At 42.2% G+C, this 16,868-nt stretch overlaps 1 protein-coding gene across 6 annotated transcripts in view; it reads left to right on the plus strand.

The window, feature by feature from the left end:
• Positions 1-1,011: 1,011 nt before the first annotated feature.
• Positions 1,012-16,868, plus strand: part of TRPC3 (transient receptor potential cation channel subfamily C member 3) — a 79,136-nt gene continuing 63,279 nt past the window's right edge. For 3 of the 6 annotated variants that reach the window (XM_058721474.1, XM_058721477.1, XM_058721478.1), the window contains exon 1: positions 1,012-1,631. In XM_058721474.1, the coding sequence (XP_058577457.1) occupies positions 1,399-1,631 (233 nt within the window). In that variant the 5' untranslated portion in view covers positions 1,012-1,398. The remainder of the gene's footprint in view (positions 1,632-16,868) is intronic. The other 3 variants (XM_058721473.1, XM_058721476.1, XM_058721475.1) reach the window with 2 other exon arrangements.

Here is a 16,868-nt window from a genome sequence, read left to right on the forward strand (position 1 = left end):
AAATATAATTGTTTCCTTAAACATAGATTTATTATCAGCTTAATAAAACATACAATATTATATTTACTTTTAAGAATTAAATTCAAAAGAGCTACACTTCCTTATTTGTGTTTTTAGTTAATTTGGGGGAAGAATTGCTCCTGGAAAAAACACAATATAATTGAATATAGTTTAAAATGAATATCTTCTTTTATCTCATCATAGCATGTCTGGTATTTTTGTGATTCTTCCAAGTTGGACCTCATTGAAATCTGCATATTTAAGAAAATAGAGAGCCTTAGAAATACACTCAGTCTAATCTGAGTTTTCTCACTAAACTACCTACCATGACTAGTTTACTCAGTCTTTCTAGGCCTCAGTTTTCTTATTTCTAAAACAAGGGATACATTCTTTGATCCTTAAGTCTCCTTTTGACTAAAATCCCATGAGTCTTTTTTCCCAGAGAAAAAAAAAATACCGCTTTTGACTTTTAAAATGAAAAATTTTTTTTTGTTTTATTTAGTACTGTTTCTTAACTTTTCAAAAGAAGACTTTAAATTTTGCTGAATATTTCTTGGAAAGTAAATAAATCTTGTCAGATGGTTTTGAGATTCATTGAAAACACACAAACAAACCTGAAGCACCATGCACATTTAAACATTACCGTTCTTGGGGTACAAAGGCACTCAAGGAAATGTACTCAAACCTCTGCAGGTTCAACCAAGGCTTAGAGTAACGCAATGAACAAGGGATGTTTGCTGAAAAATATCTGGAGTTGAACTGGGTAAATACGACTGCAGAAAAATTAACAGCAAGCCAGATGAGTCCCTTTTCTCTCTTAGGAAACTTGCTTCTGTAAACGGAAAGGGGCTCTGAATCCCCTGGCAGAGAAATGGGAGAATAGGGAGGGAAGTTTCTCTGATTTCCTCGCTCCCTACCTGCTGATCTGGTTTCCTCTCCAGCTCTCTCTGTCCGATTAGGAACTGATTCTCCTCCTGCTCTCCCTCCCTCTCCCCCTCCCTCCCTCTCTGTCCTTCACCCAGAGTAACGTTAGTGTCCTAGCAAGTGATGCTGTCGGAGACGGGAGCCGGGCTCGGAGGAGGCACCGCCGCCGCGGCCGCCGGGCGGGAGAGCCTTCTCCAGCACCAGCGCCCCACTCGGCCCCGGGCTTCCTCCGCGCAGCCACAGCCGCGGCGGCCGCTCCCACGGTTTCATGGTGGGCGGCAGCGGCGGCGACTGGGTTTCGGCTGCCGCCTCTGACTGCTCGGCGTCTCCCCGCGCCGTTCTCTCCTGCAGACTTCCCGCCCGGGGCTGCCGGGGTTTGCCGGAGGGGCCGGCGGCGGGGAAGGGGTGCCGCGGCCAGACCGCGCGGCGGCGGCGGGCAGCCGGCATCCCCGCGCTCCGACCGCGGCGGGCGCGATGTCCACCAAGGTCAGGAAGTGCAAGGAGCAAGCGAGGGTGACCTTCCCCACGCCGGAGGAGGAGGAAGAGGAGGAGGAGGAGGAGGAGGAGGGTGAGGAGGAAGGCTCGGAGCCGCAGCGCCGCCGGCGGGGCTGGAGGGGCGTCAACGGGGGGCTGGAGCCGCGCTCGGCGCCCTCACAGCGGGAAGCGCACAGCTACTGCCCGCAGCGCTTCTCCCCCGGGCTGGACATGTGAGTACCCGGCCGGCCCGCGGCCCGCGCCTGGGGAGGGCAGTGCCCGGCGGGGCGGCGGGGGGGGGGGGGGGGCGTGGGGCGGGAAGGCGCGCTCGCGGCCAACCCGCGAAGTGCCTGGGACCCCAAAACACCTCCCGGCGCGGCACGGCACGGCAGTTCTGTTCGGGGCGATGTAGGGGTGCGGACCTCGGTCCGGGGCTCGTCCCCTTGGTTCTGCTTTGTGGAGGGACTTGGGGGCCGCTGAAGGCGTGGCTGGAGCTCTGTCCCGGCTCAAGCGCACGGAACGGCCCCGTGGACGGACAGCACGGACGCCAGACTCAATTTCCAGCAAACAGACACGTCCTCTCCTACACAAGCACTACTGCCCCATAGGCTAGGACCCCTCAGCAGATGCACCCCGAGCTTACCCTATCGAAGTCGGAGAATGGGAAGGTCTGCACAAAGCCAGGTGCGCCCTCGAACTCCGACCCCCTCCCCCCCAGCTTCTCAGCGTGGAACCACCCTGGGAACCCGTGTCCCCCGCGAAGCTCTCCGCGGTCTGAGGCCCGGGCTGGACAACGGGGAGAAGGGAAGGGAAGGAAGGTGTGCTCTACGCAGTGTGAGTGTAGGTTTGCCGGGTCGCCCCGTTTCTCGACGGTCCATTCACAGTTGGGGGCATACTGAAGCCAAATCCCCACGGGAGAGTGGGCGCAGGGCAGCCGCAGGAACTGTTTAATGACAACTTTGGCTGTAGTTCCCAGGCGGCCCGGGGTCAGTAGTTGTTTTCTTTTTAAAGGAAGATAAATGCCGGCACTGTAGTGTGTGAGAAAGAGCAACTTTTCTTAATTTCCAGATCTTGGAGACATCCTTAGCAGCTACGAGACTCAGAGAGGATGCAAAAGAGAGTGCTTAGTTTTATAGGGTCCATGGCATTTCTCGTGTCACACACGTTGGGCGTGCCACAGGGTTTACTGTCTTTTTTAGGAAAAACGCACAGACCTAGGTAGAGAACTTGAGGTCAGACGTGGCGGGCAGCCCTAACCGTCTGGGTGGGGTAAAACGGGTAACTGGCTACGTGAGGGGACCGAGGTTATGCAGTGCCCCCTGCCGCCCTCGAGCTGCCACATCCCTGGTCCCAGGCCTCCGCGGCGACCTCCAGACCGACCTAATCTCGCATTGCTTGCTCGCTCAGAGCCTGCTCCTGGCCCTGCCGGATTTGCCTATAAAACCCAGAGTCAGTGGCTAGGAGTAGATCGCCTAGGAAAGGGTTCTGATTTAAAATGAGCGACGCATCCTGATGTGGTTCAGTTACTGCTGAAGATTAGCCTGGAGAGGAAATGGTCCAGGAAATGGAAGGAAGGTATATCCCGAGGGATTAAAGCCCTGCCAGCTCGCTTCCCAGCCTCCCTAAGATTTTAAGACATTGTCTGTTTTTCCTTTCACCAATTTCTTGATTATTTATTTATTTTTCTTTTACCTTAAATCCACACTAAATGGGACACCACAGCACTCTAATCTGAGAAAGTAGGGTGGAGCAGAGATTACTCACTTTGCCTTTTGAAATTGGAGGCCAATTACACAAAGCACTGAGGCAAGTTCCACTGTAGACTCTTTTTTTTCTATTAGAACATTTTCCCCCCATTTTCTGACCTTACATAATTCAACAAGTAAACGTCGTAGTGTATTTACTTTGTAAAGCAGCTGAGAAGACCCAGTCATTTTAAGGACACAGTAAATGTTTCTTTGAGAGGTAGGGCAGCAAGCTCTCCATGTCTGAGTCCTGTCATTTTGTAACATCAGGCACTAGTTTGATATCTGTAGCAGAAATGAGCTCTTTATTCCACCTTCAGGTAGAATATGGCCAGAATGTAACAGCTCAGAAAGCAAACACCGCAACCCTATGTTGGCACTGGAGCAGGACAACCAGTCTCTCAAAGCCCCAGGGTCATTTTCAGTAGGCAGAATAGAGCAGCTGAATTTAAAATTCAGCCAGGATGCTCAGGATAGAGTCTCACTTTGACCAAAAAGATTCCTCAGGGTAATCCTGTTGCTCATTTCACTGCTCCATGCTCCAGTGTTCCATCTGGGAGTTTTAAACAGACTAACTTAGGAGAAAGAATGTCATCTGTTACATTACTAACAAGAAATTTTAAAAGTCCTTTGATAGAACTCTTGATTCAACTATTGATTCAAAGCAAGACTTTCTTTATCCCAGTTGTTTGCAAACCTAGGAGCAAGTAGTATGTCATTGGCAAGATTACCTCATTTTCAGTCTTAGCTATTAAATATCTGATGAAACTCCAGAAAGGTATGTGAAGGTACTTCTCATGAGTTTCGATTCAAAAGCATTTCTTTTTTTTAAAGCTTATTTAAAAATAAATAAGGGAGAGAGAGAGAGAACGCATGAGCAGGGAGGGGCAGAGAGAGAAGGAGAGGGAGAGAATCCCATGTGGTTTGATGCATGAGTTTGATGTGGGGCTCAAACTCACAAACTGTGAGATCAAGATCTGAGCCAAAACCAAGAGTCGGACACTTAGCCGACTGAACCATCCAGGCGCCCCAGATTCAAAAACGTTTCTTAAGCATTTGCATGTGCAAACTGCAGGTTAGGTATGGCAAGCCCCAAAGATGAGTATGACAATTTTTCTGCATTCAAAGAGTTTAAAATTTCATGAAGGAGAGATGGAAATGAAACTGGGCATGAGCTATTATGAATTAGAGTAAAATAAGCACCATAAAAACATACACACAAGGGTGGAACTATGAAGGATCAAGTGTAAAGGAGAGACCCACAATGTAAAGTCAGAAATCAAAGAAACCTTTATGGGCCTTAAAAGATAGGATAGGAGGGGCACCTGGGTGGCTCAGTCGGTTAAGCATCCGACTTCGGCTCAGGTCATGATCTCGCGTTCTGTGAGTTCGAGCCCCGTGTCAGGCTCTGTGCTGACTGCTCGGAGCCTGGAGCCTGTTTCAGATTCTGTGTCTCCCTCTCTCTCTGACCCTCCCCCATTCATGCTCTGTCTCTCTCTGTCTCAAAAATAAATAAACGTTTAAAAAAAAAAAAGGATAGGAGACAGAGACAAAATGATAAATTAATTGAAGCTCTCCCCTCAAAATGCTAGGCATGTCTGAGGAATATTAATTGAGTTTGGTTAGAACATAGAATATGTCGGGGCTCCTGGGTGGCTCAGTTGGTTAAGCATCTGACTTTGGCTCAGGTCAGGATCTCATGATTCATGAGTTCAAGCCCCACGTCTGGCTCTGTGTTGATGGCTCAGAGCCTGGAGTCCGCTTCAGACTCTGTGTCTCCCGCTGCCTTTCTCTGTCCCTCCCCTGCTCACATTCTGTCTTTCAAAAATGAATAAACACTTAAAAAAATTTTTTTTAAAGAACATATAGGATATGTACGTGAGCAGTGAGATTTAGCTGGATGCATTGGTTTGGGCATTAATATAAGGATCTTGCCAGGGGGAGGCAAAAGGGAGCCACTAATGATTACAAAGCAGCAGCAATTTGATTAAAGCCAGTCTGAGAGCAGAATGGATTGTAGTGGCAGTTGACAGAATGTGAATAAATAAATTAGGGGGCTACCATAACCGCTCAGGCTGAGATTAGGATCTGTAATAGTGTAGTACTGGGGTGATGGAAAGGGGGAGAGGTTGGAAGAGAGAATACACAGACAGAATCTATGGAAATAAGCAACTAACTGCCCACAAGGGTTTAAAGAGAAGGCAGGGTCAGAGATGACTTGGTGATTTTGACCTAGATAACTAAGATCATTGATGTCATTGTTGAAAAAAAAAGAACAAAGAGGAGGGCCTGATTTTTCAGATAATTCTGATAGAGGTGTCAAGCAGGAAGATGGAAATACAAGTTTAAAGCTTGAGAGAATTTGAGAATCTACTGGCTGATGGGAGTATATATTACCCAAAGAAAGTGTGGAGAGAGAAACAAAGAGAGCACTTGACTCCCTATTCTGAGGGAATTTTTGTTATTTAGAGAGTGGAGAGAAAGAGTAGCAAATGGAGGACACAGAAGAAGATGAAGGATAAGGTGGGGACTAAGGCAAGGCTGCTTAGAAAGAACAGTTTCAAGAAAAGGGAAGAATTGATTCACAGTTGGAAAGTACTTGATAAATCAAGAGAGAAATTTATGAGTCTCCTTTTATTTTTTTTAAGTTTATTTATTTTGAGAGAAAGAGCATGAGCGGGGGAGGGGCAGAGAGAGAGAGAGAGAGAGAGAGAGAGAGATTGGGAGAGAGAGACAGAGAATCCCAAGCAGGCTCCTTGCTGTCAGTGCAGTGTCTGATACAGGGCTGGATCCCACAAACCGTAAAATCATGACCTGAGCTGAAATCAACAGACACTTAACCGACTGAGCCACCTAGGCACCTGATGAGTCTACTTTAAGAAAGAAGAATCGGGGCACCGCGGTGGCTTAGTTGGCTAAGTGTCCAACTTTGTCTCAGGTCATGATCATGGTTCATGGGTTCAAGACCTGTGTCGGGCTCTGTGTGGACAGCTCAGAGCCTGGAGCCTGCTACGGATTCTGTGTCTCCTTCTGTCTCTGCCCCTCCCCTCCCAAATAAATAAACATTAAAAATATATTTTAAAAATATGGTTATCATTAATTAAATAGAAAGTTCAACATCAAATTACTTAATTATTCTTAAAAATACAATGAAGTTTAAAAAGGATTTTCCCAGGGCGCCTGGTGGCTCAGTCGGTTGAGCTTCCAACCAGCTCAGGTCATGATCTCGCGGTCCGTGAGTTCGAGCCCCGCGTGGGGCTCTGTGCTGACAGCTCAGAGCCTGAAGCCTGCTTCAGATTCTGTGTCTCCCCCTTTCTTTGCCCGTCCCTTGCTCATCCTCTGTCTCTCTGTCTCTGTCTCTGTCTCTGTCTCTCTCTCTCAAAAATAAATACAAATTTCAAAAATTGTTAATAAAAGAAAGACAAATCAATTCTTGTTGAAATTAACATATGTGCACAAAATCATTAGATTTCTCAGTGGTGTTATCTTTAAAAAAGAAAGACTTCTAGAAAAGAAGATTCCGTTTAGTTTTTCTTCAGAGAAAGTGCTGCCAAAAGTGTGTCCCAACAAAAGCAGCAATTTGTGTTTATATAATACTTCATGCTGGAACTCGGAAGGGATCCCCTGTTCTTAGTGCCTGCCCTCCCTTGGGCCTGGTATCCCCACATTTAGAGCTCTTCTCTATTTCTATTTCTGGAGATTTCACATCCTATCTTTGTTACAGGGGTGAGGGTTGTCACTTGATCATATCTGTAAGGGGGTAGAAATCTGGGGAAAATTTCTACCTACTCTATATATAGACTTTCAGCCAAATCCCCCCATTTTGGGCTCCTGCCTCATCTCTACTTGCTGGGATTTCTTTTGCCTTCCATTTCTGGGCCTTTCTGGCATCAAGCAGAGTGGATTAGCTTGCTTCTTGTTATAGGCACTCTGGTTGGACCTTCCTTATCCCCACTAAATCATTTCCTTTTCTTCCAACTCATCTTCTTTCCAACTTCATGCATTGTGTAGTTGGAGATGCTACAAATGACTTCCAGTTTCATGGAAGATGAAATTTGTGTTACTTTTCTTTGTTTTCCTTGATATTTAAGGGGGTAATTTTGGAGAGGAGAAAGGGGAAGAGAGGCCTTTGTTCCATCATCTTGAAACCAAATACCCCTATAATTGTGTTTCATGTGTTTGTTTAAGCCCCAATGAAAACTGTGTTATTAACAGGCCAAGATTGCAGAATGAAGAATATTCTTAATCATGTCTGATCTTATTGGGCAGATGGCATAGTTGGTAACCTATACAGTGTGATGTGAAGGTCATCTGAACTCCCCCACCTAAAGTCATCTTACCACACTTCCTGAATTTAACTAATATAGAATATTTTGAAAAAAAAATAGAACTTTTGAGTTGCAAAGGATTTTATCTAACCCAGTCTTGTCTTTTACAAATTGAGAAACTGAAGCTGAAGTGTGACCTCTAATTCATAGCAGCCCCAGGTCATTTGAAATCTCTAGGCTCTTAGCACTGTGCTGTTCACACCTTGGCCTCCTTTGGGTTCAGCTTTTCTCTCTTCCCCAGAGAAATTTAAAAATGCATTTACTCCTGGGAGGAATGACACAGGACACTACTAATTAGTATTAATTCATTTATGAGATCCAATTAGTTCATCATTTCAATTTGACTGCTGATGGCCGATCAACTTGAGAAAGTTCGTAAGCTAAGTAGGAGGACTAAGAATGGAAACAAAAAGGAGGAAAGAATATCTCAAGATGTAATTGACCTCCTGCCAAATATCATTTATGGTTTTCTCTTTCTTATTATCAAAGTGGTGAGAGGATCCTAGACTAGGACTGGAGCATCATTTTATGGTGGAGTTAAAATTTTAGGGATTTTTTATTACTGCCCTAAGATAACAAATGTCTGTCTGTTCTTCCCCGCCCCCCCCCCCCCCAGTATTCTTAACCTTTGAGCTTTGCCTTTGCCTACAATCCCATAAATCCTTACCACATTTGACAGTAGGAAATAAAACACCACAAGAAATATAACGGGAGGAAGAAACCTGTTTTTATTGGGCTACTAGGCTCTTGGTAGGAAGGAATACTTTGAATTTCTTGCCTCAGGATTGAGATTGCCTCCTGGTGGGGGGGTGGTGGCATGCTCGGGTAATGGTGAATGGCTGCTTAGCAGTCTTCTGAGGCAGAAGGCTCTTTTCTTGACCAACAGTCTTCCTTATCAACACTACGCAGTAGAAGTCTGGCAGGGGAAACGGATTAGTGGTCTGTGCAGGGTGAGCATGTAGGAGTCTGGCCCCAGATAGAAGATCTGGAGTTGTGAACCATGGGTGGACAACCTCACACTTGTGCATATGGGGCTCAGCAGTGACTTTATGAGAATATTTAGGATTATGATAGTGTTTTGTCTTTAATTTAGCATCGAGGTCAGGGATGTTTGTCTACAGTTACCTAGTCATAAAAAAAATCCCCATTAAAAAATAAAACTTTCCCTCTTTACACTATTCAAATAATAGGTGACAGTATGAATTTGGTCTTAGACCTTTTTAAAAAATGAGGTTTAAGTGTCCACAAGTATATGACCCATTAAGGAAAGGGCATGGCAATGCTAATATTCTATACCAGTTTTGCATTTCTGATTGTGTTTTGTCAAATAGTACTGATGCATATGGGTTCTCGGCTGAAAAGTGGGTTGAGGGTGATGAGGCAGGAGCAAGCATCCAAAAAACTGTGAGATTTTTGACTTAGGATATAGATGATAGTGATAGAAAACCAGATCCCTTGCTTCTAGTAATATTAAAGGTCTATATATATATAACATATATTATTTATGTTTATGTTATATATATAAAGCTATATATAGAATAATAATTAATATAATATAATATAATATAATATAATATAATATAATATAATATAATATACATCTAATAGCATCTAATATATTTAAATAGCCAAATATGAACTTCTCTTGGGTCAGTAGAAGTTTTTGATTTTATTATTGAGTTTGTTTTATCTCAATTCCTGTTCAATTATACATTGAATTCATTTGAATTCTAATTTCATTGTCATTTAATGTTCCTGAAATAATAAACATCAGTTTTAGAGAGTATTGTGAAAGAGTTTATTTTTATAGATAAGCTTCTTTATTAGAGGTTATCAATTCTAAGTTTTATCCTTGGTGTGCCCCCATATTATCCTTACAAACATAATTTTAGTATCAAAATCAAGAGATGTGGAGTTCATCAGATACTTTTTGTGGTATCACTAAGAATTAAATGTGATAAAGCAGAAATCTGCTTTGAAAGAATAATTGTTTACTTTAACTTCTGATTATTATTTTGTATTATTCATGACTTTTTTTATAAGAAAATTATTCTAATTCTCCTCCACCACTATTTCTGCACATTATCGTATGTGACCAAAGGTTTTCTTTAGCCTGGAGGAGAAGATTGTTTGTCCCCTGGGTATTCAGTCTTGGGGTTTAAGCACTCATGCATCTGTGCAGTCATGGCTCCGACAGATGGATACTCACCAGCCATGTACTAAAAGCCAGGCATTTATCTCTTTATAGATAAAGAAAGGCAGTCTCTCTCTTACAGATGTCACTGAAGAGCCAGGCACTGAAGAGCCAGGCATGAAAGCAGACAATCACAAAGCAAAGTGATAGTCAGTTTAACAGCTAACAGAGTTATACACAAAATATAGTTCCTGGAAGCAGAAGCATCTAAGTTCCAGAAGGCACATGCGTTTAGAAGTATCATGCAGGCAATGATTAGGGGTCTTCACCTCTGCCTGCACTGAACTTCTAGAGGAAGGAACACACTGTTAAATGGCCTTTTTGTTTTTCTGGTTTTAGCTGTTGAGGGGTCTGGCAAAGAGCTTTCATGAGAAGGATGACTGGGAAGGTGACAAAGAGAGGAGATTGGAGCTTCCCTCCTTAAATATACAACAGCTTCTTGTCTCTGACTTAGCGATTAGGGCATATACCCAAATTAGCATTGTCTAATAGATTTATTAAACTCATACCTAGAGTGTTCTGAATATAGCACAGGCCAACAGAAACTGTCAGGAAATTAATTACTGTGGAGACCCAGATATCTCTCCAGATTTGTAAGTGCTGGAATTGCTACCTATTAATTTTTGCCTGCAATGAGAATCCTTAGAAGTGAAAGCTGAGCTTTCCTGTTTCTTAAATGGAGCTCCTCATCTTGTTGGTTTGGTTGCTACTGTGATAATATGTTATTGCGCTGTTTGTGATGTCAGTAGATGTGGGCTCAGCAGTAGGCGGTGTGGGGCCTGGGACTGCCCGTAGCCCTGGACCCTGTCTACCAAACAGTTGAACAGATGGGGCTGCCTTCCTCTAGCCTTGAGTACTGGTGCCCTTGGGGGCTACTGAAGTTCAGAGTATCTCCCACTCCACTTCTTGCCCTCTACAAAGACGTATATTAAGAGATTTTCAAAACGTGTTTTTGGTGACACTATTGAGGCTGTTTGTGAGACGCCCTTTCCTCCTTGCTAGCACACTCTCTCATAAACCATGCTATGTAGATGTTGAGTGTCTCCGGAGGCAGGACATTGACTGACAGCTGCCTGCTTGCCAGGGGGACTATGGGGTTTGTCTACTTTTTGACTTTTCATCTCTGGCTTTCTTGTCCTTTGTCAGTGCCTGCTGCTTCCCGCCCTCATCATCACTTCCAATTATCACCACCCCCGACACTGTAACATGGTGGTTGCTCTCTAACACTTTTCCTCCCTCTCTGAGCTTTTCTCACTACTTACCTTCTGTGGCTCCTTCTGCTCTTCTTGGCCTTCACAGAATTACAGACTGGATCCTGGCTGGTTGGCACATTCACTTTCTTCAGTGTGGTGAACTGCTTAGTCAAAACAACTTGGGTGTTATTCTCATTGCTTTGGCTCACATTGATGGTGTTATTACTCTGCTTGCTTCCTTGCTAGATGGATTGAGTAGTTGACTGTTTCTTTATTTCAGTAAAGGATTTGACTTCTTTAATGTTCATTTGTTGATGAGTGCTAAAGAGATTGTGATTCAATCCGAAGAGCAATTTTTGAAGCTGTTCTTTATAGAACCCAAATGTTCCCAAACATAAGCTAAGCATACATTTTAATAACGTTATTTTGATTTGCAACCTTTATTCATCTTTTTCTTATTCCCTGGAGACAACATGGTAGAGAATAAAAAGCCTGGGAGAGGACCTCTGAGCTCTCTTCTTCTAATTCTTTATCCTTTAGTGACCTTGAGGAAGTTACTCACCATTCTGTCTGAATCTCTTTGTCTATAGACTTTGTATCAATTGGGCAGAAATGTGAGTAGGCCTAAGGATAGAAACAAAAAGAACAGCCTTTTGTTTGTTTTAGAAGTGTAGGTGTAGCAGGGTCAAGAAACCAGAACAACTTGGATGAGCAGCTCCTATAATCTACCTGTAACAGGTCTTTCCCTTGAGTCTCCTACCTGCTGACCAGGAGAGGAAAAAAAAAATGAACCAATTGTCCAATGTGTGGTTTAAATTAGTTTTTTTAAATTTTGTTTTTGTTTTTGTTTTTGTTTTTGTTTTGCTTGCTAAACAGATACTTATTCTCATTCCACAAGTGAATTAAGCAATCAATAAATTAATTAAGTTAATTAAGCAATTAAGCAGTTATGTGAGTTAACAAGAGGGAAGACTTGCCCTAAATTATCACAGGGATTAAGTCAACTAACAGTGTCTCCTTGTGCCCTGAGCTTATTTCTAAGGGACATTTTCTTACTAATTCTTCCCCCTAATCTCTACAAGGGGGCATAGTCTCTTTATGGTTTATGTATACACTCCTAGTTGAGGGCATTCTGTAGAGATGCTGTGAAGCCAATGTCATTGATCCTAGTTTGATATTATAAAGTGATTTTTCTTTTTAATAAATAGCCTCTCACTTGGATAAAATAACTCAGAATCTCAAACAGCCACCCTCCTGCTTCCTCTGTAGCACCTGGGCACTGGGGAAGGGAGCTTATGTGTTCCCTTGAGGAAAGAAAGAGTTGTCTAATGCTTCTGGTCTCTGGGTGATGTTCATTGTCTGCTCGGGTGCTGCTTGTCAGTGAAAATAACTTGATCTTGGTAACTTGCCTTTGTTATAACCCAGATATGCTCCTTGGTGTATATGGTTTCAGTTCAGCTCCCATGAGCTACAGAGCTCTAAAAGAGCTTACAGCACTAGTGGTGTCCTAGTCTGGGAGCAGGCTCTCTGGTTCTCAGTGCCAGGTTGCACCACAGGGGAACTGAGGGTAGCTTGAGAAAGCCCACACCATTCCCTACTTAATCAGGCTGGGCTGTCCCAGATCTCCTGCCCTCAGTGGTTCTTCACTTTCTTGGATCCACATCTTAACTTTTCCTTCCCCTCTATTATTTCTTTCTTCTGTCAGGACAGGAAGTATTATAGCTTTGCTGTCAAAAGTGGGAGAGCTATCTTGTCTGCCTGATGAGAGCATTCTCTGATCAGGTTCCTTCAGAACTAATTAGAGAAATAAAGGAACGGAGAAAATCCTTCCTCAAGACAATTTCTCTTTTTCCTAAATTCTGCATGAAACTCCTCTCTTTTTCCTGCAAAAAGCTGAAAATTACCTTGATATTTCTCTTTGCACTCATCTAAAATTTGTGCTCTTTACTTCTTCCCTAAACGTAGGCACCTAACTCTAACCACTCACACCCCTCCCCCTCCCCTGCTATCCCTGCAGTAAGGTCAACCAGGGCGAAGACACTGTTTTTGGAAAGACGAAAGAGAAAAGCACCTTGCTAATATTTCCAAAAATACCCTTGATGGTATAGAAATACCCTTGATAATATAGAAATAAGCACGATAATATGTTTATAGGACAGTGAAGAATGAATCTGAGGAGCAGGGAAAACATCCTTGAAAGTCAGCTGGAGAATTCTATTTTGTTTGCTGTTCTTGTCTAAGAGAAGTGTGAGAGTAAAAGCAGAGTTTAAAAAGAGCAAGATGCTGGGATGCCTGTGGCGTACAAGGAAGAAAATCAAGAGCAGCATGTGGTACTGGAAAGAATCTGGAGTCAGACAGACCTCAAGTTGAAGCCCAGATCTGCATTTTTCTATGTATATTACCATGGGCAATTTTTCTAAATCTCAGTTTTCTTATCTATGAAAGGGAAATAATACCTGCTTCATAACATTGTTATGAGAATTAAATATGATGGCATACAAAAAACATATATATATATATATATAGATAGATAGATAGATAGATATATACACACACACGTATGGTATATGTATGTGTATATATACACATACATATACCATACGTGTGTGTGTATATATATATATATATCAAGTACCCAGTAAAGTTTAGTAGTAGCCTTCCCTCATGCCATCTCTGTTGGAAAGCTGTTGTAATAATCCAAATATGATTGGTTAAAGATCTGGAAGATGGTGCTGGCAATGAGAATTGGAAGGGAGGGTCCAGTACATTATCTAGTGACCCACAGGGGGTAAGTACTCAATAAATATCAAAGGAAAAGCTTCAGAACTCTGAGAACATCAAGATGGTGAGTCACAGATGACCTTAAAATTGCTAAACCTGAATAACCAGCCTGAGATGCAAATGTTAGGAGGGCGTGCTGGTTAAGGGAGAGGGTGAGGTGGGACATTTTAGAGTGACCAGGGGATACATAATTATACATATGGGATATGAGGTCAAAGGAGAGGACAGAGCCTGGAAGGAGATTTGGAAACTCAGTGGAACAGATATTTATTGAGTACTTACTCCCTATGGGTCACTAGATAATGAGAAATAAAGCATGACCTGACCATCCAAGAATATGTGCACATATGAGGGAGTATTAATACTTTATTTTTTAAAAAAGAATTAATATAACCATACAATAGCTTTAAAACACTTGGTACATAGGATAATTCATTTTACATCCATGTGAGAAATCATTTAGGAGGAAGGGAAAGACTGTACCAAAAATCTGGGGTAGAATAGTGAAGGTCACTGAGAACTTTTAAATCTAAACTAAATTACTAGATTTCCTGGGCGAAAGAAAAAAAGAAAGAAAGAAAGAAAGAAAGAAAGAAAGAAAGAAAGAAAGAAAGAAAGAAAGAAAGAAAGAAAGAAAGGCAAGGGTTATATACAGTTTATATATTACTAGAGTAGAGGAAGCAAACTCATCTGGAGAGAGAGGCCTATTAATACACAATTCTAGGATGACTATAGTAAATGGATACAATAATGGACAACCTCTTTAACCTGTTAAATGTAGTTTTGAAGAAGGCCTAGTACTAACCTTTTAAAAGTATAAATCCTTGAAACAAGCAAGGGCATGACATTAAATGGTCACTGGTGAGGCATTTTACAGGCTTCTTATTTACTGTGATTCATGTGACTTGCTTCCTGGACATGAAATGTTACATGTTAGTAAAACATAGGGAACCTAAATGCATGTAAGGTCATTTGTCCCTCAGGCTCCCCTGCTCACATGTGTTGTTTCAGCTTTGCTTTTGGCAGGGCCAGTGTGACAGATGTTTAAAAGGCCTCATAGTCTGGGGTCGTTGATCCAGGATAATGTCATTGTTTTTATGTTTTTAGGTTCCCAACCTTTACTGTGCATAAGAATTGCAAAGAATGCTCATTTAAAATATATATTCCAGAGCCACGCCCCTGAAAGATTCTGATTTAGTTCATCTAAAATGAGGCCTAGCAATCTGCATTTTAATTGGAGCTCCAAGTGATCCTGGGGTGGGTGGCCCTCACTTAGAGAAACACTGTTTGAAGTCAGATGAGTTGATGTCAAAGTTATGAAACCGGAGGAGTATTACTTGTATTTTTGCCTCTGAATGGAATGGAGCAAAGGGTTGCCTTTGGGTACACCAAAATATTTTTTAGAAAGAACTTTTTATTTGCTTAAGTGTTTGGAGAAGTAACAAGAACCCAAATTTCTTTCATAAAGAATGAAAAAAATTTTTTTTCCTTAAGATGTATTGTCACCGTCTTACTCAGCGTGGGCTATCAACAAAGTACTATAGACTAGGTGGCTTAAACAACAGAAGTGTTTTTTTTTTGTTTTTTTTTTGTTTTTTTGTTTTTTTTTCTCATGGTTCTGGAAGTTGGCAGTCCAAGATCATGGTGCCAGTATGGTCAGGTTCTAGTGAGAGTTCTCTCTTCCTGGCTTGAGGTGGGGAGAGAGTGAGGGAAGGAAAGAATGTGAGAGCTCTCTGTTTCTTCTTCTTCTTCTTCTTCTTCTTCTTCTTCTTCTTCTTCTGCTTCTGCTTCTGCTTCTTTAATGTTTATGAGAGAGAGAGAGAGAGGCAGAGAGAGAGAGAGGTACACAGAATCCGAAGCAGGCTCCAGGCTCCGAGCTGTCAGCACAGAGCCTGACATGGGGTCCAAACCCACAAACTGTGAGATCATGACCTGAACCAAAGTCAAAGCCTTAACCAACTGAGTCATCCAGGCAACCCTCTCTGTTATTTCTTCCTACAAGGGCACTGATCCCATCATGAGGACTCTGCCCTCATAATCTCATCTAATCATAATTACCTTCCAAACCTCCCAAAGGCCTCATCCCCAAATGACATCACACTGGGGTTCGAGCTTAAACATATGGATTTATGTGAGGACACAATTCAGTCCATAGCAGTCAGATATTACCAGCCATCCCTATCAGCCTGAGCTTGCACAGGGACTTGTGAAGCATCTGGTTTAGGTCAGTGGTACTCCAATGCTTTTACAAGAAAGAAGGCCCTGCACAATGTACCCTTGCAGTGCTGAATGAGTCAGGCCATTGGGTGGGGATCCAAAGGTAAGAAATGTCTGGAAAAATGATTTTAGTGTTAGTATTACTAAAGTGAAGCATTCTCTTCCATTCACCCACATTTCTTCCTTATTTCTCATGCTAGAGGAGATGCCCTGTCAAAACTAGCTGCGATTGGAGCCATGTTTATGAATTGTGGATGAGTTGCATTCAGTGTGGCTCATACCATTCTATCATTCCAGATTAATGAAGCTTGTCTAATACTGTAAGAAAAGTTAAAAAAAGAAAGAAAGAAAGATACTTGCTATGTGGATTTACCATGAAGTAGCATTAGATCAGCTCTTTTATTTTGAAATAGCCGTATAATTTGTTCTAATTCAGAAATATGACTTCACACTTAACTTAGTGTTAGAATGTTTTAAAGACAACATCAAAATGACTCATGTGACTTGTGTTGTATAGTACTAAAATCCCACGTTTCAGCTCAAATATACAATATGGAGATACTGGTTCCTAAAGAGGCAGAAATTCTAAGAAAAAAACTTTCAAGTACTAAGCAATGCAAAGAAAAATTCATTGAAGAATCATATTCTGGTATTTTCACATCAACTCTTTGGGGAGAAAAGGTGGGGTTTTTATAAGTGATTTTCTTTTTAGATAGCAATCACTAAATAAAGAGACCTTTCCATTAAGAGTTAGCACTTTAATAATGAGTTTATTTCCCCAACGATAACCTGAGTAGAGATTGGAATTCTTCAGACATATATACTCTGCATATATATTCTGCATTATAGAAAATGTCAATATATTGTCATTGGTAAGCACAGAATTCATCTTTTATACCGTATGGAGATTCTAGACATTTGAAGAGTTCCAGTTTGTAGCTTCATAGTATAAATATTAACCCAATGAAGTCAGTACCATTAATAGTAATCAAACATACTCAACTACTACAAT

The sequence above is a fragment of the Neofelis nebulosa genome, chromosome 3 (assembly GCF_028018385.1).
Source record: "Neofelis nebulosa isolate mNeoNeb1 chromosome 3, mNeoNeb1.pri, whole genome shotgun sequence".
In the NCBI taxonomy this organism is placed as follows: domain Eukaryota; kingdom Metazoa; phylum Chordata; class Mammalia; order Carnivora; family Felidae; genus Neofelis; species Neofelis nebulosa.